The 23,771-nt window shown below is 45.7% G+C and overlaps 1 protein-coding gene across 1 annotated transcript; it reads left to right on the forward strand.

Moving 5' to 3' along the window:
* The first annotated feature begins 1,629 nt into the window (after positions 1-1,629).
* On the forward strand, positions 1,630-23,592 carry Ints14 (integrator complex subunit 14). The gene is made up of 12 exons (XM_090358175.1): positions 1,630-1,730; positions 5,473-5,756; positions 7,019-7,126; positions 9,240-9,395; positions 10,564-10,682; positions 11,054-11,196; positions 13,946-14,038; positions 15,089-15,233; positions 16,401-16,534; positions 20,205-20,323; positions 20,923-20,988; positions 23,042-23,592. The coding sequence occupies exons 2-12, from the start codon at positions 5,535-5,537 to the stop codon at positions 23,291-23,293; spliced, it is 1,557 nt and encodes a 518-aa protein (XP_090214301.1). The 5' UTR covers positions 1,630-1,730; positions 5,473-5,534; the 3' UTR covers positions 23,294-23,592.
* Positions 23,593-23,771: the final 179 nt, after the last annotated feature.

The following is a 23,771-nucleotide window of genomic DNA, read 5'->3' on the forward strand; positions in this document are numbered from 1 at the left end:
CTCCATTTCAGCTTTTTGCTAGTTAGAGATAAGAGTCTCAAGGATTTGTCTGCCCGGCCTGGTTTGAACTGGAGTCCTCAGATATCAGCCTCCTGAGCTAAAATTACAGGCCTCAGTCCCTGGCACACAGCAACCTTCTGATTTTTAATGGGGCTTCTCTAAGAAGGAAAGGGGAAAAAAAATACAAACAAGCACACACTTAATGGTTGCCAGAAGCAACATGTTCCCCTTGATCTATCTTTTGTAACCAATTTTAATAAATTAATACTTTGTTTTCCAAGTCTCCAGGAAGTCAGTTATTCAGAATTAGTCCACCAAGGACTGGGAATGCGGCCTAGTGGTAGAGTGCTTGCCTAGTGTGCATAAAGTCCTGGGTTCCATTCCTTAGTACCACATAAACATAAAAAGCCAGAAATGGTGCTGTGGCTCAAGTGATAGAGTGCTTGTCTTGAGCAAAAGAGTCTCAGGGACAGAGCCCAGGCCCTGAGTTCAAGCCCCAGGACGAAAGAAGAAGGAGGAGGAGAGTAATTAGTTCACCAAGATCTGATCACTTTTTAAATTTAAGAACTTAAAATTTAAGGTAACAAGTCAGACCATGGCTCTGGGCACAATGATCCCCTGACTGCTACCACACAGGGGGATCCAGACAACTCTCCATGAGGCATTCTTGCCCTCCTCCTTCTCAGTACCACAAGATGAGGAGGAATCAGGCCAGGTAATCAGGGAAGCCTAAGATCTTTTCTTTTTCTTTTCAGTCTGTGTTGATCTCTGGGCCTGGGCACTGTCCATTAGCTTTTTCACTCATGCTTGGTACTCTACCACTTAGCAGCTCCACTTCTGGCTTTTTTTTTTTCTTTTAGTGGTTGATTGGAAATAAGAGTCGTTCAGACCGTCCTGGCTTGGGCTGGCTACAAACCACGACCCTCAGATCTCAGCCTCCTGAGTAGCTAGTATTTCAGGTGTGAGCCATGGGGCGGGTTCTCTGCTACTGCTGATATAAAGAAGAGGCAAGCAACTGGACTCCCACACTCCCACACAGCAAGCTGTGAAAAGTTAGATTCAGCCATTAAATTCCAAGCATTTTCCTACCTTATCGGATGCCCCGTGCCCTGTGTTATCAGATAAAAGAAACCAGTGCCTAAGGCCTTCTGGTGGGCTTTATGTTCCTACCTGTAACCTATGTGGTACAATATTGGTCTTTGACCTACAACCACCCAGAGAGTTCTTGGCATTCGTTCCAGCCTTATAGGCTGGCATTGAAGCACAGACCACAGAGGGGAAACCAGGTGACTGGAGAAGTAGCCATGTCCTTGGTGCATGCTGCCTTTCAGACAGGGAGGTCTACATGCACCTGGCCAGTGCTGTTAGGCCGGGACCGGGTGATAGACAGGACCCAAGGATGGGAGGAATCATAGCGGGACCGCAGGAGAGGTGAGTGGAGGAAGAACCCGAGAGTGGTGAGCTAGATCTAGTAGGAAGGTACTGGGTTGTACGAGGGGAGGGTGGAGCCTCTAAGCCACGCCCCTAGCCACGCCCCTTTCCTCTGAGGACGCGCCCCCTAGTGGCCCAGCCGAGCCACAGCCCCGCCCATCCCTGAAGCCCCGCCCATTGCTCGCGCGACGCCGACGATGACGCCCGGCTGTCTCTGGTCCCGCGGCCCTCAGAGTTCCGGTCGTGGCGCCCGGGAGGAAAGTTTAAGCAGACGGACTGTGGCCGGCGATGGGCTTGGGGTGAGTGAAGGAGGAGGCGGCCCATGGGGCGCGTTTAGTCGGTTAATAGGGGTACAGGAGAAGGGTTAGATGAGAAGAACCGTCAGGACCAGCGCCCGGCCTTTGTGGCCGCCCCGCGCCGGCTCTGGGGCGCCATTGCCGGGTTCTCCGCGCTCTACGACCCGGGTCTGCCGAGCGCTGTGCCAACAGCTTCGCTTCGCCTCATGTTTTAGGCCCTTCGGCCCCACTTCTTCCCAGGGGAGCCTTCCACGTCTCAGATTCTTTTTTTTTTTTTAATTGACTTTTAAGGTTTAATTGATTGTAAAACGTTGGCGGCGGCGAAGTGGCGGGGTTGGGGGGGGGGCGCACCTCCCATTGCTGTCCATCTGGAAGACCTGCGCGTTTCCAGCCAGGCGTCTGCAGGCGACGGCAAGACCGACAGGGTAGCCGCTGCGGCCTACGCTTTGAGGCTCGCCCACTGAGGATTTGTCTCGTTTTGTTTTTGTGCTGGCCCCGGGGCTTGAACTCTGGACCTGAGCCTGTCCCCGAGGTCCCCACCTGCACACCCTGTTTCCTTGCTGGTTAATAGGAGGTAAAGGTCTCAAGGACTTTTTCCTGCCAGGGTTGGCTTGGGACCACAATCCTCACATCTCAGCCTCCCGATCAGCTAAGCTTACCAGCGTGAGCCACCGTGATGCCTGGTTTCGCTGGACAGGTTTTCTGTAGAGCTGCTCAAAATCGTTTATTTTTATTTTTATTTATTTATTTATTTTTGCCAGTCCTGGGCCTTGAGCTCGGGGCCTGAGGGCTGTCCTTGGGCTTTCTCAAGGCTAGAGCTCTACCACTTGAGTCACAGCACCATTTCTGGCTTTTTTTTTGCTATGTATGTGGTACCAAGGAATCGAACCCAGTTCTTTGTGCATGCTAGGCAAGCACTCCACCACTAGGCCAAACTCCCGACCCCTCAAAATCTTGAATAAGGCTTGAACTCATTTTTCTTCAAGCATCCATCCAAAACAGTGTTCTATCACACGCATACACTTGAGAACATGCTAGTAAAAAGAGAAGCAGGGCAGCATTGCTGTTTAGTAGTATTGCTATATCATTTTAACAGGGCCTGTAATCTTAGCGAACAACAGTTTAATGAAACAGAGATGAAAAAGACATTTAAATTTTTTTCTTTTTTTAATTTTCTTTTTTAAATTTTCTTTATTTTTTTGCCAGTCCTGGGCTTGAGCTCAGGGCCTGAGCACTGTCCTTAGACTTTCTCGAGGTTAGAGCTCTACCACTTGAGCCACAGGACCACTTCCAGCTTTTCTATATATGTGTTATTGAGGAATTGAACCCCGCTCTTTGTGCATGCTAGGCAAGCACTCTACCACTAGGCCAAATTCCCGGCCCCCATTTAACTTTTTCTATCAAAATGATTAAACATTTGGGACTTCTGAGGAGTGAATATTCTTTTTTCTAGTTAAACTCTCGATGTGGGGCCATGAATGTGGCCTAGTGGTAGAGTGCTTGCCTAGCATACATGAAGTTCTGGGTTCCATACACATAAAAAGCTGGAAGTGGTGTCTCAAGTGGTAGAGCGCTAGCCTTGAGAAAGCTCAAGGACAGTGCCCAGGCCCTGAGTTCAAGCTCTAGGACTGGTAAAAACAAAACAAAACAAAAACTATTGGTATGGAAATCTGAACTTTTATACTTGGAATTTATCTATGCCTAGTATATGGTAAGAATGCTTTTGCTGTTTAACCTGTGTTTGTAACTCCTATTTAAAACATTGTTTCAGTCAGGTTTAGTCCTAGCTACTCAGGAAGCTGAGACCTAGAGGATCACAGCTCATGTCCAACTCAGGCAGAGTCCTATAGATTCCCATCTCAGTACTGGAACACTCACAAAAGGAGAAGAATAAAAAAGACATTTCTATGTACCAAAATAAAGAAATCACAAATACAGGAACCCACCGATGCAGATACAGTTTGCTGATCTTTTAAACTGTAGGCTGCTGGGCACGTGGCGCATGGCTGTAATTCAGGCTACTCAGAAGACTGAGATCTGAAGGTGGAGTTATAAGCTAGCCTGGGCAGGAAAGTCTGTGAAAAATTTTTTATTTTTTGGTCAGTTGTGGGGCTTGAACTCAGGGCCTGAGCCCTGTCCTTGGACATTTCTTAAGGCTAGAGCTCTACCACTTAAGCCACAACACCACTTCCAGCTTTTTTTCTATGTATGTGGTAGCAAGGAATTGAACCCGGGTCTTCATGCTTGCTAGGCAAGCACTCTACCACTAGGCTAAACTCCCGGCCCTATGAGAACTTTATCTCTAATTAGCCACCAGAAAATCAGAAGTGATGGCTGTATTCCAAAGTGGTAGAATGCTAGCCTTGAGGGAAAAAGCTTAGGGACAGCACCCAGGCTCTGAATTCAAACCCCATGACCAACCAAAAAGAAAAATGACACAATGGAATAGCATATAGTTACAAATAAATGAAACAGCTATAAAAATATGTAACTTAGTGGTAGAGCTCAGGACCTGAGTTCAAGCCCTAGGACTGGCACCAAAAAAAAAAAAAAAAAAAAAAAAAAAAATATATATATATATATATATATATATATATGTAGCTAAGGAAAGTAAGTTACAGGATTTTGTGTATACTTCTTACAACTTCATGACCACATTTCTTATGACATATACAATTGTGGGAGATTTTAGGTAGATATAAAAACATTACATAAAGTTAATGTTTGTAAGTAATTTTTTATTTAATTTTATTGTCAAAGTGATGTACAGAGAGGATACAGTTACATATATAAGGTAATGAGTACATTATTCCCTCTTTCTCCCACTTTTCCTCCCCCACTAATTTTTTTTTTAATTCACTTCAAAATGTTTAGCAATAACTAAACATGGCTAGTACAATGCCCAAGCATGAATGTGTGAAATTCTAAATTTCAAATTATAGGGGACTGATGCTCTATTTATGTATTTAATTTTATTTTGGGGCTGCTATTAGGGCTTGAACTTAGGGCCTCATGCTTTCCCTCAACTTGCTGGCTCATGACTGATGAGAAGACTGGCTCCAAAATGAAATCCTCTGATCTTAGCTTCCTGAATATCTAGTATTATAGGTCACCAGCATTCAGCTTTACAGTGTGTGTGTGTCTGCCAGCCAGAAGTGAGCCTTTAACTCAGGGCTGGGGTGCTGTCCCTTAGCTGTTTTTTCCCTCAAGGTTAATGCTCTACCACTTGAGTCACAGCTCCATTTTTGGCTTTTTGGTGTTAATTGGAGATAAGAATCCCATAGATTTTCCTGTTTGGGCTGTCTTTGAACCATGATCCTTAGCTCTCAGCCTCTTGAATAGCTAGGATTATAATTGTCAGCCACCTGTGTCCAGCTTTGTCTGTCTGACTCTCTCTCTCTGTTTCTATGCACACAAATATATATATATATATATATATGTATTTGTATATTTATGTGAATCTATATACTTCTTTAATATAAAAGTCAAGGCCTACCTGAATTTAATGCTTTTCCCATTGGTAGTGTGGTGGCCCTTGATTCCCAGGTTTATTTAGTGTGTTTTGAGTGTGCCTGGGAGTGGTCCTCACAGTGAGCTAGGCTGCTGGCTTCCTTCTCCCAGAATTCTCTGCAGAGTGATATATGTGTAGGGGTCACCTCCCTTATTTCTGGGAGACTGGTGACAGTTATGGTGAAAAGACCCTGCTTTCCTTCCTGTGACACGTCTGACCGTTTTCTTTCCCCAGCATTCCACTCTTTGTAGCTTGTTGTCTGCATTCTGACTGGGCTGGCTGGGACCCCATTAACCATGCCAACAGTGGTGGTGATGGATGTGTCCCTCTCCATGACTCGGCCGGTGTCCATTGAGGGGTCCGAGGAATACCAGCGGAAGCACCTGGCAGCCCACGGTCTGACTATGCTTTTTGAGCACATGGCCACAAACTACAAGCTTGAATTCACAGCACTGGTGGTTTTCTCATCGCTTTGGGAGCTGATGGTCCCCTTCACAAGAGATTATAACACCCTGCAGGTACCAAAAAAAGAAATAAAGGCCCCTGTCAATTGGGAGGAAAACAGTATTATAATAGGGTCCTGATTTTAGGCTTTAGAATTATTTAATAATAAATATACAGGCACTGAATATGCATAGCTATAAAGCATGGTTCATAACCAGTAGGTTCTAGGCTTTTGTAAAGTTGTGAGGTAGAGAAAGAGGTGTGGTCTATTTTTATTATCCTGATTTTCTGAGAAAAGTTGAAGGTATCATGCTTTAGTCCTTAAAATTAAGGGTTATTTTGTTGTTTTTGTTTTTGTCGGTTATGGGGCTTGGACTCTGGCCCTCACAGTGACTTACGCCTGTAATCCTAACTACTCAGGAGGCTGAGATCTGAGGATGGAGGTTCAAAGCCAGCCTGGGCACTAAAGACCGTGAGACTCTTATCTCCAGTTAATCACCAGAAAACTGGAAATGTGGCTGTGGCTCAAGAGGTAGGCCAGTAACCTTGAGCTGAGGAGCTCAGGGACAATACCCAGGCACTGGGGCTTGAATTCAGGGCCTGGGCACTGTCCTTAAGATTTTTGCTTAAGGCTGGCACTCTACCACTTGAGCCATATCACCACTTCCAACTTTTTTGCTAGTTGATTGTGATAAGAGTCTCAGACTTTCCTGCCCAGTCTGGCTTCAAGTGTTAGATCTCAGCCTCCTGAGTAGCTAGAATTGTAGATATGAGCCACTCAGCTCGATACTGTCATTTTAAAATCTTGATTTATAGGTTTTGTCTTCCGAAGGTGTTTTCTGAGGTAAGCCAGACATCTTGAAACCATTTATATTTCCTATAATGCTTAACCTAGTGCCTTGACCACAGAGAATAGCCAGTATTGTTTCTGAAATTAAGCTGAGAAATTAAATAATTGTTAGGTAATTTTGGAAATGCAGGGCTGATGTAGTTTGAATTCTTAGGAATTTTTACTTATTTATTTTGGCAGTCATTGCAAAAAAAAAAAGATTAATAATGGTAGGATGATTAAATTGCTGTAACATGCACAGAATGGTGTTTAGGAGATTATGGTTAATGATCCATAAATTTTGGTCACAGCGTCAAGCTCCTCTCATCCTTTATAGTTGATGAAATTTGTTTTGTTGGTTTGGGTTTTGGGTTTTGTTTTTTTTTTTTTTCTGGAACCTGTGCAAGCCCCCATAATCTTCAGACTTTGAACAGTTTATATTGGTTTCTAATAACAAAACAGGAAAGAATAATGAGCAGTTTGTTTGTTTTTTTCTCACCCAATAAGGAAGCACTGAGTAACATGGATGATTATGACAAGACGTGTTTGGAGTCTGCACTAGCTGGTGTTTGTAACATTGTTCAGCAGGAATGGGGCGGTGCAATCCCCTGCCAGGTATGGTTAGTTTTTTCCTTTTTCTTTTTTTCTTTTGTCAGTTGTAGGGCTTGAACTCAGGGCCTGGGTACTGTCCCTAAGTTTCTTTGTGCTTAATATTAGCATTCTACCACTTGAGCCAAAGCGCCACTTCTGATTTTTAAATGGCTAATTGGAGATAAGAGTCTCATGGAGGCTTTTCTGCCTGAGTTGGCTTTCAACCGTTATCCTCAGATTTCATCCTCCTCAGTAGCTAGGATTATAGGTGTGAGCCACTGGCTGCCCAGATGATTAGTTGTTTTCAATTTCCTTAGTTAATAACATTAACTGACCAGGCACTGGTGGCTCATGCCAGTAATCCTAGCCAGTCAAGAAGTGAGATCTGAGAATTGAGGATCACAGTTCAAAGCCAACCCAGGTGGGAAAGTCTGTAAGACTCTTATCTCTAGTTAACCAGCAAAGAAAAAGAAAAAGAAACTAGAGCTATGACTCAAGTGGTAGAGTGCTAGCCTTGAGCAAAAGAAGCTCAGGGACAGCACAGGCTCAGGTTCAAGCTCCATGGCACCCAAGAGAAAGAGAAAATAAAGACCCCTAAGCTGCTTGTAAACCCTAGATACTCAGGAAGCTGAGATCTGAGGATCCCAATTTGAAGCCAGCTGAGGCTGGAGGTCCATGAGACACTTGTCTCCAGTTAAGCAGCAAAAAACCGGAAGTGGAGCTGTGGTTCAAATGACCTTGAGTTCAAACTACAGTATTGGCAGATGTATGTGCACATGTGGACAAATACAAATACACATCATTAACCACCGTAGTGTTCTGATTTTCCTCAGGATCTAACAGCCTATACTGTAACTTCCACAAACTACATTTCAAACTATTTGTATGGTTTTTAAAGAAGGCATTGAATCATTCTAATCATATCACACTAATCTAATATAATTCACACTGATGTGTGCAGAAAGCAAAAGAACTATGCCTAGAGGAAAGTATTTTCCTGATAAATTGATTTACTGAAAATGTATACTGTTTGAATGAAGACCAAGGGCTCATAGTGGAATTTATAACTCTTCATTGAAGAATGGATTGTAATTCTGTGTGGTAGAATCCTAAGCACAGAACAATAGTGTCTATCTTCATTGTTTCAGCGTAGCAGTTATTCAGTAAATTTCTAACCATCTCAACTGAGTTGTCTAAAAAGTGAAGGGTAGCTTAAAGACTTGCTCTTTGTGGGATGCAAGTGGCTCATGCCTGTAATTCTAGCTACTCAGAAAGCTGAGATCTGAAGATCACAGTTCTAAGTAAGCCTGGTCAAGAAAGTCTGTGAGACTCTTACCTCCAGTTAACCACCAGAAAGCCAGAAGTGGAACTATGATTCAAAGTGTTCATGTGCTAGCTTTGAGCAAAAAAGAGTTCGGGGACAGTTCCCAGGCCCTTTGTTCAAGCCCCACGACTGACCAAAAAAAAAAAAAAAAAAAAACAAGTTAGGGGGCCAGGAGTTTGGCCTAGTGGTAGAGTGCTTGCCTAGTATGCATGAAGACCCGGGTTCAATTCCTCAGTACCACATACATAGAAAAAAGCCGGAAGTGGTGCTGAGGCTCAAGTGGTAGAGCTCTAGCCTTGAGAAAGTCCAAAGACAGGGCTCAGGCCCTGAGCTCAAGCCCAGGACTAGCAAAAAAAAAAAAAAAAAAAAAAAAAAAAAAAAAAAAAAAACAAGGCAGGCATCAGTGGCTTATGCCTGTAATCCTAGCCACACAGGCAGGAGCGATCTGAGGATCGCAGTTTGATGCCAGCCTGGGCTAGAAAGTCTATAAGATTTGTATCTCCAATTAGCCAGCAAAAAGCAAAAAATAGAGGTGTGGCTCAAGAGATAAAACACAGTCTTGAGCTCAGACCCTAAGTTCAAACCCCAGGAGCAGCACAAAAATTTAAAAAAAAAAAAAAATAGAGTAAAATAACACAATTTGCTAGGTTTTCACAAATAGAAACATGTGTGGAATCCGTACTACAATTAAGACCTAGAACATACCCATCACCCCACAAAGCTCCCTGAACCTTATTCTAGCAGTGAAAGCATGCAGAATGGTGGCACTGCTGGGAATGTGGCCTGGTGCACACACATCCTCTCTACACACAGGTCGTCCTGGTGACCGACGGGTGTCTCGGCATTGGCAGAGGGTCCCTGCGACATTCCCTAGCCACACACAGTCAACGAAGCGACAGCAACAGGTTCCCGCTGCCTTTTCCTTTCCCGTCCAAGTTATACATCATGTGCATGGCAAATCTGGAAGAGGTAAGACCTGTTGCTAACTGCATTTTGGTGGTGTTCTCCATATTCAGGGGTATACTTTGATTTGGGGGAAGGGGGTACAGTAATAGTACTCTGACATATATCTTTTTTTATTTGTTTGCTTGTTTAGGTGCTGGTTCTGGGGCTTAAACTTAGAGCCTGGATGCTGTTCCTGAGCTTTTTGTTCAAGACCAGCATTCTGCCACTTGAGTCACAGCCCCATGTCCAGCTCTTTTGGTAATTTAGTAAAGGTAGAAATCTCACAGACTTTACTATTCAGACTGGCTTTGAACTGTGATCCTCCAATCTCAGCCTCCTGAGTAGGATTATAGGAGTGAGCCACCATGCCCAACCTTCTGGTGTATGTTTTACTAAACACTTGCTACTTTTCCCATTGACTTGGGAATCGTTTTGCTTTTCTCTACCTCAGTTTTTCTCTATATAAAATGCGGATAATTAAGTGTTCTTACCATGTCAGGGGCAGGGAGGAGGGAAGATGCTGAGAGCAACTGTGGTCTCTGAGAATCTACAAACCTACTTCTGAGTGAAGTACTTTGGTAGCCTTCAGCCAAATTGCAGTAGTTGAGGCAAGAATGTATAAGACTCTTAATATCTCCACTAAACTACCAGAAAAGCTGGAAGTGGAGCTGTGGCTCAAGAGGTAGAGTGCTAGTCTAGATCAAAAAGTTCAAGGACAGCCCACCCTGGGTTCAAGCCCCAGAACACACACACACACACACACACACACACACACACGCACGCACGCACACACCACACACACACACACACACACACACACACACACACACGCACACACACACACACACCAATTACTATAGGTACTTCCTTCTTATATTGGCTGTTAAGAAAACCATCTCAAGCCAGGTGCTAGTGGCTCATGCCTCTAATCCTACCAATTTAGGAGGCTGAGATCTGAGGATCACACTTTGAACCCAGCTCAGACAATCAACTCTTACTCCAGTTTGCCAGCAGAAAGCCAGAAATGGCTCTGTGGCTCAAGTGGTAGAGCCCCAGCCTTGAGCAGAAAAAGTCAAGCAAGCCTGTATGAAGCCTTGAGTTTAAGCTTCAGTCCCACTTACAGTGGCTGTGACCTTGGTGTGCTGACAGTAATTTGCACTACTTCAAAAGGGTCCACTCTTTTACTTTATAGCTTCAGAGCACTGATTCCTTAGAATGCCTTGAACGTCTCATAGACCTGAACAATGGTGAAGGGCAGATTTTTACTATTGATGGTCCCCTGTGCTTGAAAAATGTGCAGTCTATGTTTGGGTAAGTATATGTCTTAAAGTTTGTTGTTGGTTTTGGGGGTTTTGTTTTTGTTTTGCCTTCTTTAAACCTGATATTGTGTTATTTCTAATAGTCTGAGTCCATTTTCCCCAAATTTCCCATTTCTCAGGTTAAAAAAAATAAGGTGGCTCGTTTTTAAAAAGTACTCAGTACTTCCAAAGTTGAATTGGCTATGGGGCTTTTCTTTGAATTGACATTTCCTCACTAAAAACTGTTAACATGTGTTCTGTTTCACAAATAGATTTAGTTTTGGAATCGAGGTTTAGCAACCTTTACATCCTGAAACATTTCTTTTATGTGTACCAAAAGTGTACTCCTCCCTCCGCCTCTCATGACTCATGACCCTCTTCTAGAAAGCTGATAGACCTGGCCTACGCGCCTTTCCATGCTGTGCTCAAGTGTGGTCACCTGACTGCGGACGTCCAGGTCTTCCCCAGGCCAGAGCCGTTCATTGTAGATGAAGAAATCGATCCTGTCCCCAAAGTCATTAACACAGGTAATATGGCAAAAACTCCCTCTTCTCCCTACCTTCTTCTCACGTGTGACATCCACCCAGGAGGGTTGGAAAGAATCCTGTATTCTCACATGGAGGTGCTACCATCATCAGTCCTTGATTGATTGATTGATTTTTTATACATGTGTGTGCTGGTCCTAGGACTTGAACTCAAGGCCTAGGCACTGTGATCCCTTAGCTTTTTCTGCTTAAGATTAATACTCTTCCATTTGAGCCATATCTCCACTTCTGACATTTTGATGGTTCATTGGAGATAAATGTCTCATGACATTTATCTACCTGGGCTGGCTCCAAACTGTAGTCCTCAGATCTCAGCCTCCTGAGTAGCTAGCATTACAGGCGCTGGCATGCAGCTCCTGCTGCTTATATTGTGACTACAAGAAAGTAATATGCTATTGCTGTTTCCTGGCTCTTCTTGCTAGTCCCAGGCTTAGCTGAGGTTGGCACTGGGGAAAGTAAAAAAATATTAAATCAGACAGAAAAGAGTTGTCCCCACTGATGGATTGACTCCTGGAGTGATGAGTGCACAGTAACTCTCTCAGGGATGGATGTTTGCCTTTCCAGTCACTCTTTTTTTTTTTTGCCAGTCTGGGCTTAAGCTCAGGGCCTGAGCACTGTCCTTGGATTTTTCTCAAGGCTAGAGCTCTACCACTTGAGACTCAGCACCACTTCCGGCTTTTTCTAAATATGTGGTACCAAGGAATCGAACCCGGGTCTTCGTGCATGCTAGGCAAGCACTCTACCACTAGGCCAAACTCCCGGCCTCCAGTCACTCTTGTAACCCTGATAGCTAATATAGTTTATGATGCTTAGTCAATGCTCGGTGGCTAATTGGTCAGTCAGCAAATGATCACAGCTAAGTGTACGATACACATGTTCATTGTTTGGGGCACAAGTTTTAGGATGAAGGGCTGTGAGCAGGCTGTTTATTTTTGTGTCTATAGCTTGGGGCTGTCCATCTCTGACAACTGTAACAATGAGACAATAGTATATTAAGTCACATCTCATATTCTGTGGTCTTCATAATAACTAAATTCCATCTCCTTCCATCTCTCTTCAGCGAACAACTTGATTATTTTTTTTGCCATATAAACATTTAGTCTAAAATCTTTAGTGTAAAATCTATTAAATCTATAGGATATAGTAGGTCTTTTCCATTCAAATAAAAAGGCTCTAGCTACTGGGGTTGGATTGTTGCTAAGCTGAAAGAGATAACAGCAGACTTCAGAGACATGCTTCCACTGCCTTACTAGTGCAGTGCACTGATGTGACCAAGTTTATAGTTTCTAGAATGTGAGTATGTATGTGCTTAGAAGAAAAATTGAAAAGCAGCTCCAGAAAATATTATAAGTTTTCTTTTTTTTTTTTTTTTTTTTGCCAGTCCTGGGCTTGAGCTCAGGGCCTGAGCACTGTCCTTGGACTTTCTCAAGGCTAGAGCTCTACCACTTGAGCCTCAGCACCACTTTCAGCTTTTTTCTATGTATGTGGTACCAAGGAATCGAACCTGGGTCTTCATGCATGCTAGGCAAGCACTTTAACCACTAGGCCAAACTCCCGGCCCTACAAGTTTTCTTTTATGATGTATAATGAATGGTTCTGGTTTATTTGTTTTTAGTAAATTTAGTGTTTTGTATGTTTCATGTTTGTTGGTTTGCCAGTCCTGGGACTTTTCTGTTTATGTGATATTGAGGAATCAAACCAGGACTTCATGCATGCTAGGCAAGCACTCTCCCACTAAGCTAAATTCCCAGCCCTCGTGTTATTTATATAATCAAACTTTAAAAATAAAGAAAAAGCAGTCAGATGCCATTGGCTCACACCAGTAATCCTAGCTTTTCAGAAGGCTGAGATCTGAGGATCGTGGTTCAAAGCCAGCCTGGGTATGAAAGTCCATGAGACTCTTATCTCCAGCTAACCACCAAAAACCAGAAGTGGCACTGTGGCTCAAAGTGGTAGAGTGCTAGTCTTGAGCTGAATTGCTTAGGGACAGCACCCAGGTCCTGAGTTCAAGCCCCACGACTGACAAAAAATGAAAAGAGTAAAAGCTTTCAGTAGTCAGGGGCACTGTGTCTCACGCTTGTAATCCTAACTACTTAGGAGGCTGAGATCCGAGGATCAAGGTTCAAAGCTAGCCTAGGCACCAAAGGACCTGAGACTCTTATCACCAATTAACCTGTATAAAATGGGGAGTGGGGCTTGGCTAAGGTAGGGTAGTAGCCTGGAGCTGAAGAGCTCAGGGACAGCGCCCAGGCTGAGTTCAAGCCATATGACCCACAAAAAAAAAAAAAGGCTTTCAGTGCCAGGATAGTGGCTCACACTAGTAATCTCAGCATTTAGGAGGGTAAGGCAGAGTGTGAATTCTAAGCTAGCCTTACATGGCAAGACCTTGTCTCAAAAATAGGAAAAAAGTGTCACAGGAAGCACAGAGATGGAGAGACAAAGGGTGAAAAACTGTAGCTGTGCAACAGTTACCAGAGTGGCCCACGCCTATAGTCCTTAGCTACTCATGAGGCTGAGAAGTGAGGACCAAGGTTTGAAGCCAGCTAGAACAAGAAAAGCACCAAAAAGAAAATAATGATACTAGTAAGTAAATAAGACAATTGCCATCCTTTCCTGAGTTACTTAAAATGTAAATTGCTGGTCGCCATAGTGAAAAGCTCCATCTCTAGCAGGATGTTTGTGAAGTGGACTTCTGGTGTAAATTAATTCTCTGCTGATTCCCTCCTTTCAGATTTGGAAATTGTGGGGTTTATTGATATAGCTGATATTTCCAGTCCCCCAGTTCTGTCCAGACATCTCGTCTTACCAATTGCCCTTAACAAAGGTGAGTTCTCTTCCTATGAAGCATATGAAGACTTCTATTATCTAAAGTCATTGTTACATAGAGAGCAATATGTTAGCCCTTTTTGTAAAGAAAGAACTAGTTACCATGTTGGATTTTAGAAAAGAGCATGTTCCTGCTTTCCCCTGTGTAATAGTTGTGAATGAATCGTGGAAGTCCTCCTTGGAGCCCAGGCTGCTTCTTCCTCATCCAGGGCTCTCCCTTTCCTATGAGGAACATGCTGAGAAAGGCAGAGTGGTGACCAGAGGACTGCCTGCAGGAGGAGGACTAGCAGGGGAGGAAAGCGACAGTTACTGAGAAAAATACAAAGCGTGCCATGCTGAAATATGACAGAAACGCTTTGTTGCAATTAGCACAGTATGAAATAGAATGCCAAGAAAGTAAAAGAGGCTCTGCTGCCTTGCAGGGATGGGCCCCAATGGGAAGGGGTTGGGCTGAGGGCGTGCGTAGAAAAGGATGAATGTGGTCGGAGTGTATGAAAGAAACCTGTTGAAATTGATTTAAGGAGGGGAGGATCAGGAAGTGTGATAGAAGAGATGAAATTAATGAGGATACTTCCTTCACACAGGCGGAAATGCCATAAGGAAACGCTCCTTGTCTCACTGTAAATGTGCAAGTCACATACAGATCCTAAGAGAGAGGACATCGTGTGCCTTAGTAGATGCTCATTAAATCTGGATGGATGGGTGGATGGATGGATGGATAGATGGGCAGACAAATCTAGTTAGTACCTTGTGGGACTGTAGAATATTTCTCTCTAGAAACTGAGGTCATATCCCTGAATTCAGCATCTCTGACTTCTAGCTCTTTCATGTCCTTTGTCTCTATGGATTTACTACTCCAGATGTTTCATATAAAGGGAATTCATATAATTGTTGAACAGTGACTTTTATATAGACCTTGGAAAACTGAAATCAGTTTTCCCAATTTGTGATATTCCCTAAGCTCCACAATACCCTTCAAGGTGCCATGTTTGTCCTTGGGTGTGGGGTTTTATGGCTCGTCTTGCTCTAACCCATTTTCCTATTTCAGAGGGTGATGAGGTGGGTACTGGCATCACTGATGACAACGAAGATGAAAATTCAGCCAATCAGATCGCAGGCAAAATACCCAACTTCTGCGTCCTGCTCCATGGCAGCCTGAAAGTGGAAGGAATGGTGGCGATCGTTCAGTTAGGGTAGGAAACTTATTTCTCATCTGGTTTGATAAAGGGCTGAAGCACTGTATGACTTACCTGAAAGAAACAAGAAATTTTCTCCCTGGCCATGTCCTCCCATCCACCATGGCCTTCAGAATTAAGCTCTTCTTAACTCATCCCCACAATAAGTGAGCTTTTTTGCCTGTCCTTGGGCTTTTTCAAGGTTAGCACTCTATCACTTGAGCCACTTCAGCTTTTTCTGTGTATGTGGTACCAAGAAATCAAACCCAGGGCTTCATGAGTGCTAGGCAAGCACTCTACCACTAGGCCATGCTGTTGGCCCAAGTTTTGTTTTTTGGTTTTTTGTTGTTTTTTTTGTTTGTTTGTTTGTTTTGCCAGTCCTGGGCCTTGAACCCAGGGCCTGAGCACTGTCCTTGGACTTTCTCAAGGCTAGAGAGCTACCACTTGAGCCTCACCACCACTTCTGGCTTTTTTCTATGTATGTGGTACCGAGGAATCGAACCCGGGTCTTCGTGCATGGTAGGCAAGCACTCAACCACTAGGCCAAACTCCCAGCCCCTGTTTTTTTTTTTTGTTTGTTTGTTTTTTAATACCAGTACTAGGGCTTGCACTGGGAACTATGTCTTCTTGGCATTTTCGTTCAAGGCTGGTGCTCTACCACTTGAGAGCCATAGCTCCATTCCAACTTGTGTCTCTTTTTTTTGTGCGTCAGTTGTACAGCTTGAACTCAAGGCCTGGGCACTGTCCCTGAACTCTTTTGTATGAGACTCTTTTGTCTTTTCTACCACTTGAGCCACAGATCTACTTCCAGTTTTCTTGTGGTTAATTGGACTAAGGGTCTCACAGATTCTCCTCAAGCTGGCTTTGAATCATGGTCCTCAGATCTCAGCCTCTTGAGTAGCCACCAAGGCCTGGCTCCGTGTGTGTGTGTGTGTGTGTGTGTGTGTGTGTGTGTGTGTGTGTGTGTGTGTTAAGCTGCTTTTTCTTTCCATATTTATATAATTTTGCCTAAATAAAAGAACAGCACTGCCAGAGAAACTATTAGAGGACAGTAGTATGCTTGGTCAGGTTTAGGATTTGTTTAGCATTGGTGTACCTGACTTCACAGCGAACGTCTGTATCCAGCGAGATTCACTTGGTGTGACGTTCTCAGACTTCCTGTTCCTCTGATCTCTCTCCATCCAGCCCTGAATGGCATGGAATGCTTTACTCCCAAGCTGACAGCAAGAAGAAATCAAACCTCATGATGTCTCTCTTTGAGCCTGGCCCAGAACCTCTGCCGTGGCTGGGAAAGATGGCACAACTGGGTCCCATTTCAGGTATGGCAAGATCATTCCTTGCTTGTCTTCACTGTACCTTTCCTCAGCCATTCTGAGCCTCTGACAGTAGCTGGAGAGCTGGCTGAGCTCTTGGCATGCCTTGGTATCTAATGCTGGATGTCTGTATAAGGAACGTGGCTTTTACAACTCATAGGAAACCAGCAATTAGGAAACTAAATTAGGGAACTCTTCAATTGCTTAGCGTGAAAAGATACTTCCAAGACGGGTGTCAGTGGCTCACACTTATAATCCTAACTAATCAGAAGCCTGAGATATGAGGATTGTGGTTCGAAGCCAGCCCTGGCAGAAAAATCCCTGAGACTCTTATCTTCAATGAACTACTCAGAAAAGGCTAGACATGGCACTGTAGCTCAAGTGGTAGCCTTGAGCACAAAGAGGCCCAGGGATGTGAGTTCAGTCCCCAAGACTAGGGGGTGGGGGAAGACAATTCCATTTTTCCCCCTTAATGTGTACTATTTCCAAGTCCCCATTCCTTTTTTTTTTTTTTATTTTTTACTATGCCAGACCTGGGGCTGGAACTCAGGGAACTCAGGGCCTGGTCTCCTGAGCTTTTTTGCTCAAGGCTAACACTCTACCACTTGTGAACTGCTCCACTTCTGGATTTTTGGTGGTTAATTGGAGATAAAAGTCTCATAGGCCTTCTGCCTGTGCTAGCTTTGAAGCATGATCCTCAGATCTCGGCCTGTGAGTTGCTACTCCTTTTGACAGACCCTTGTGCTGCTGGGTCCTTGGGTTCCACCTGTGAGAGACCCTTGTCTCATTTGGGCCCATTTCAGTGTCAGGAATGTCTGCCATATCAACTTCGTGCCAAGCTTAGTGGCTAAGAGGCAGCTGGGGTTACTTGGAGTCTGGTGGGCACTGGACTGACTGCACAGGGCCAGGTTTAGCCAGGCTGAGTGACCATCAGCTCAGCTCCACCTGGCACTCCAAGCTGTCTTTGCTGGGGAAGACATACTAGCTGTGTTTTGAAGAAAAGGATGAAATTGCTAAGCTGATGAAGGAAGAAAGGGCTTCCAGAGTAAACTGAACACCTATTTCTAGTGGAAAGGAGTAAGAGCTTCCAGGGTAAATCAGACACCTATTTGTGTTGGAAAGGAATTGAGCAGGAGCTCAGAGGAAACTGAGTCAGTGGAGATGGGGGGAGGGCAGGTGATAGATTACAGAGGAGCAGTGGATCTGCCAGATCTGAGCAGCCTTTCAAATAGGAAGAGCCAAGATTTGTGTAGGTGCCAAGAGGGATTGCTGAGAAGTCATGGAATCAGATCCCCTGGCCTCGGGACCAGTAAGAGTGGCTCCTAAGCAACTTGGCATTCTGTCTCTGGTGCCCCTGGGGTTTTGTGACCTGGCCATAATCCATGTGACCCCTGAGGCTGGCAGATGGGGGCTGAAGGGAAGGCCCAGGAAGAACATAACTGCACTCGTTGACTTTGTGCCTATCAGATATAGACAGAGGAAGTCCCTCTAGATGTCTAGCTCTGGTGATAGTTTTCACCAAAAATGTTTGTCCATAAATCAGACACTTGCATCTGACTCCTTTCTGACCTGGCTACAAGCCGTCATTCTGTTCAGTATGCATGGAGATGGAACTGCCATTTACTCTGCCCTGTATTTATGTTGCTTTTCCTCCCTCTAGGTCTTTTCTCTTCTTGTTTCTGATTTGAGACTAGGGCTGGGACTTGAACTAGGTACCTGACACTTTGACTACTAACTTGAGTCATGCTTCCAACCCCAAAAGTCCTCTTTGCAGTGGGAACTATAACAGCTAATATGTATGAAACTGAATGTTGTGCCCTGCCCTGAGTCAGACATTTAAATTCTCACAGCACTTTCATGTGGTTGGGATTGGCATGGGACAGTGGATAATAAGAAAATCTACATCCCCGGCCTGTTGAGAGAGCTCACGGAGGGAAAGCCCCAAGCGCTTGAGGGCTGCACAGTGGACGCTGAAAGGTGGAGATGGCCGGTGACTGTCTGGTTTCTCAAAGCAGACTGTGCAAAACTACTGCCATTGTTGAGATCCACCCCTCCTAATTCTGTCCAAACACTTAAAATACTTGCATCTTTTTTGATACTTATATTTTAATAATGCAATATATAGCTAGTTCTTTTTTGTTGTTTTTTGTTTGGTTGGTTTTTTTTGGTCAGTCCTGGGGCTTGAACTGTAGGCCTGGATGCTGTCCTTGAGTTCTTCAGCCTAAGGCTAGTAGTCTACCACTTCTGGTTTTCTGGTGGTTAATTGGAGACAAGAGTCTCCCAGACTTTTGTGCCTGGGTTGGCTTTGAACTGCGATCCTCAGATCTCAGCCTTCTAAGTAGCAAGGATTATAGGCCACTGGCCCCTATAGCTAGTTCCTAATTCTCTTTTTTTCCTTGTGGTGTGTGTCTCATACTGCCTTTGAATGTTTCTGTCTTTTCTAGGCCCGTTGTCTACATGTCACCTACTGTCCTTCCCATGACTTGATGTGTGTGTCTGTGCACATGCCCTCCTGGGACTTGAACTCAGGACTTGAGTGCTGACCCCGAGCTTTCTGTGCTCAAAGCTAGGGCTCTACCACTTAAGCCACAGCTCCACTTTCTGCTTGGTTTTTTTGTTGTTGTTTGCTTGTTGTTGTTTGAGTGGGAGGGTAGGGGGTAGTTTAGTGGGGAGATAAGAGTCTTAGGGAGTTTCCTGCCAGGCTTGAACCATGAGCCTGAGATCTCAGCCTCCTGCATAGCTGGGATTGTAGGTATGAGCTGCCAGCACCCTCCCCATATTTCTTATTTCTTAGAGTTTTTGTTCAGTCTTTCCCATCTGCTAGTGCATTCATCAGATGTAGGAAAGTAGGGAAAGTTCGGGAGTCGCCATGGTCAGCTTTTGCAGCATTTGCCAGGCAAGGAATGATGCTGGATACCAGATTCTAGCCTGCAGCTGCAGGTACAGATAGGGAAGCTGGGTTGTGAGGAAGGGGAACTACAGTGCATAATGGAAATTCGTCTTCTGTAATGGGACTGACTCTTGTCTGCCTTCAAGGCTTGCTGAACAGGTGGCATATGGAAAAAGTCTGGTACACAGATGGACTGTACTAAATACTCCTGGGGCCTGAACTCCTCCAGACCTCATGCTCTCCTTTGGCTTTTTCTGCTCAAGGCTGGCACTCTACCACTCGAATCACACCTCTCCTGGTTTTTTGCTGGTGAATTGGAGCAAAGAGTCTTGGGGATTTTTCTGCCCAGGCTGGCTTCAAACCATGATCCTCAGATATGGCTGCTACATTGGATAGTCAGGTATAGAACATTTCCAGTGATACAGAAAGTTTGGTTGGAGAGTGCCGGGCTAGAAGATATACAGCACAGTATGTTTATCTATGTGTTTGAAAATATGTACTTTTGTAGCGCATGTATGTCTTTTTTTTCCTCTCTGGCCTTAACTTACAGATGAGTGAAGTTGTTTCGTCAGGATGTTAGCTGTTGTTCATTCACTAGGCAGGCCTGCTAATTACTTGCTGTCTCCTACTGGAAACAGGCTCTAGGGCCTTGCTGAGGTGAATGGCGTTTCTTAACTAATAAGGTAATAGGATATGGAAGATTGAATGACTCAGAGAGCCGCTAGCCTCTTCGGAAATGGAATTGTGTTTGCCACATGTCATTTGGAGAATATCTTTTTCTTGCAGATGCTAAAGAAAACCCTTATGGTGAGGACGACAATAAGAGCCCATTCCCCCTACAGCCCAAAAACAAACGCAGCTACGCCCAGAATGTGACTGTGTGGATCAAACCCAGTGGCCTACAGGTAAACATTACTACCCGCACCACTCTCCTCTCTGTGGGGACAGGAGGTGGCATTTGGGTTGGCAGGCAAAGCACATTTGATTTGATTTGCTCTCCTCTGATACTCCGTAATTCAGTTATTCATAATGTGTCATGATTGCCAAAAAGGATTTGAGTTAGCCTCCAGTGAAACACCTAGAAAACAAAATCATTTTTTATAAAATTTAGAGCAATAAAAACTCTAAAGAATGGAAAGAATCGCCTGGAACCCAGGCCAGGTGGTAATTGTGTTTGAGCAGGGCAGCTCTGAGCCTCTTCCTCCCGCGGTCAAAACAGAAGTGAGCTGGGTTGTTTCTTTTGTCAGTACAAAATTTCCATTTTGTATTTTTTCCACTTTTTTTTCTTTTGTTAGTCCTGGGGCTTGAACTCAGGGCCTAGGCACTGTCCTCAACCACCTTAGTCATAGCTCCACTTCTGGCCTTTTCTGTGTCTGAGGACTCAAACCCAAGGCTTCATGCATGCTAGGCAAATACTCTACCACTAGGCCACATTCCTGACCCCTGTATTTTTCCACTTTTTTACCACTAATTTCTAATGTTGCATTCCTTTTCCCCTTAATAGACGGATGTACAGAAGATTTTAAGAAATGCAAGGAAACTCCCTGAAAAGACTCAGACGTTCTATAAGGTGAGACTGAGGCAGAGTAGGAAGTGCACCAGAAGCGTCCACATAGCTGCTTCTCCATCGGGAAAGTAGGGATGGGGTGGCAGCTGAAACATGGGCAAGGATGCAGGTGGCAAACCTGTGCCATTTCCCATCAGTCCAGTTGGTGGATGAGGTAGGTCTGCTTGTGGCTCTTCATCCAAGAACTTGGAGGGAGGGCTTGCCAGGACCCCTGGGAATGGTGAGGACCACTCCCATGCAGAGATCTGGTCCCACCTAGGCCGGCACTGTGCGTTGTCCAGAACCTTCTGTGGGCACCTGAGAAGCCACTTCCTGAAGTGATTTGTGACTCTGGTGAATTGCAAAGTAGACAGCCCTCCATAGCTCTCTGGGGAGTCATCTTGGTGAGGAGGATGCAGTTAGTAGGGGTGTGGCGGTGGGGAATGCATGTAGACTCAGCCTTCACTTCTCATCCTTGTGGGGTCAAGCAGGAAATTAGATTCAGAACGGTATGAGGCGCCCTTGCCTATTCATAAAGCAGCCGGCCTCAGGCTGGCATGGCTTCTGAGAACACACAAAGCTACTCTTCCTGGGTTTATCTTGTTACCTTGATTCATTCTTGTCTTCAAATCCATTTATGCAAGCTGAGGAAGCAAGCAAATGTATAGCTTCTTTTTGTTTGGGTTTTGGGCTTTATTTTTGTCAGTCATGAGGCTTGAACTTGGGGCCTGGGTGCTGAGTTTTGCTCAAGACTAATATTCTACCACATTGAGCCACAGCTTTACTTCCATGTTCTAGTTGTTAACTAGAGATAAGATTCTGGGGCCAGGAGTTTGGCCTAGTGGTTAAAGTGCTTGCCTAGCATGCATGAAGACCCGGGTTCGATTCCTCGGTACCACATACATAGAAAAAAGCCGGAAGTGGTGCTGAGGCTCAAGTGGTAGAGCTCTAGCCTTGAGAAAGTCCAAGGACAGTGCTCAGGCCCTGAGCTCAAGCCCAGGACTGGCAAAAAAAAAAAAAAAAAAAGATTCTGATAGACTTGTCCTGCCTGGGCTGGGTTTGAACTGTAATCCTCAGATTTCAGCTTCCTGGGCTGGGAGCATGGCCTACTGGTAGAGTGCTTGCCTAAAATGCACAAAGACCAGGCTTAGATTCCTCAGTACCACATGCACAGAAAAAGCCAGAAGTAGTGCTGTGGCTCAAGTGGTTGAGTGCTAGCCTTGAGAAAGCCCAAGGACAGTGCCCAGGCCCTGTGTTCAAGCCCCAGAAAATGCCCACCCCCCCCCCCAAAAAAAGTCAGCTTCCTGAGTAGCTAGGATTATAGGCATGAGGCACCAATGCCCAGATGTTATGTTGGTTTATGACAGTTCTCACTATATCTCAAAGGCCAGCCTAGAACTCAGTCCTCCTCCATTAGCCTCCTGAGTGCTGGGATTATAGATGTGTGCCACCACACCTGGCAGCGTGGATTGCTTTCAGCCGAGTTTAACCTGGGCGCCTCCTGGCCAGCCCGGCCTCTCCCCAGGACATAGGCCTTTGCCAGCCGTTCCTCCCCTGCAGTCAGTCTGGGCAGTTTTCCATCCAGGCCTGTCAGCTGTCTGCTCAGTAGCCTTTCTCTGAATTTGGCTCCTGCGGGCGGGCAGGCAGGCGCATTGTCACTACCAGGCGCAGCTTCCCAGCCCCCCCAAACTGACAAGAACCAAGTCTCCCCGTCGTGCCGAGCAGGTGATGTAGGCACAGTGCTCACCGGCGCGTTTGGTCCGGGGAGCCCCCTCTCGTTGCCCTCGCCGGGCACGCCTGTAATCCTAGCCCCTCAGGAGGCTGAGATCTGAGGACCGTGGTTCAGAGCCAGCCCGGGCCGGATCTTCAACAAACTTCAAAAAGAGCTGGAAGTGGCGCCGGGGCTCAGGTGGTAGAGCGCTGGCCTCGAGCACAAGCAGCCCGGGGACAGCGCCCAGGCCCCGAGTTCAGGCCCCAGGAGCGCCACCCATCCCGAAACAATGGTCCCTGAAGGGTGAGGTCTGAGCTGAGCACGGGAAGGGAGGCGGCGAGGACGTGAGGGCTGCTTCTGTTGCAGGAGCTGAACCGCCTACGAAAGGCCGCCCTGGCCTTCGGCTTCCTGGACCTGCTCAAGGGCGTGGCGGACATGCTGGAGCGCGAGTGCACGCTGCTGCCCGACACGGCGCACCCCGACGCCGCCTTCCAGCTCACCCACGCCGCCCAGCAGCTCAAGCTGGCCGGCGCCGGCACCTCCGAGTACGCCGCGCACGACCACAACATCACCCCGCTGCACACGGACTTCTCGGGGAGCAGCGCGGAGAGGATGTGAGGCCGCCCCGGCCTCCCTCGCCTCTAGGTGACTGGAAAGCCCTTTCCCGCGCCGCCCCGAAGCGGCAGGGCAGGCAGGGAGGAGAGGTGCATGGCTGCGGCCTGGGCCCCCCCCAAATCCACAAAGGTTCTTTGGCTTGAGTTCCAGAACTTTCTTTAGAACTTGGCAAAGTGTGGTGGGAACTTTTAGGTGCTTCTGATGTACCCTGAGACGGACGGGCGTGTAAATGACCGTTTCTTCACGTTTTTTTTAAACTGAAGTAAAATAACTGGTTTTCTATAACATGGTTCCACTGAGAACTGTGCGTGCTGTCACTTGACTCCAGCTGCCTTTTTTCTCCCACCTTCCTTAAGGCCTGGCATCCCTGGTCTCTGGCACAGACCTGCCTCAAGCTTGGGCAGGCTGGGACTGCGGGGTGCCTCATTTAGCACCCGGTTTTCCAGCTCCTCTCGACCTCATCAGGAGGGTCAGGCATTGT

This window comes from Megascapheus bottae, chromosome 25 (assembly GCF_031878675.1).
Source record: "Megascapheus bottae isolate mThoBot1 chromosome 25, mThoBot2.hap1, whole genome shotgun sequence".
Lineage (NCBI taxonomy): Eukaryota > Metazoa > Chordata > Mammalia > Rodentia > Geomyidae > Megascapheus > Megascapheus bottae.

What these genes read in the sequence shown, in the direction of transcription:
- Ints14 (XM_090358175.1), top strand. Translation starts at nt 5,535, where the DNA reads ATGCCAACAGTGGTGGTGATGGATGTGTCCCTCTCCATGACTCGGCCG. An exon ending in GAGATTATAACACCCTGCAG is followed by an intron (nt 5,757 to 7,018) that starts GTACCAAAAAAA and finishes TCACCCAATAAG; the next exon opens with GAAGCACTGAGTAACATGGA. An exon ending in GCATGGCAAATCTGGAAGAG is followed by an intron (nt 9,396 to 10,563) that starts GTAAGACCTGTT and finishes TTTACTTTATAG; the next exon opens with CTTCAGAGCACTGATTCCTT.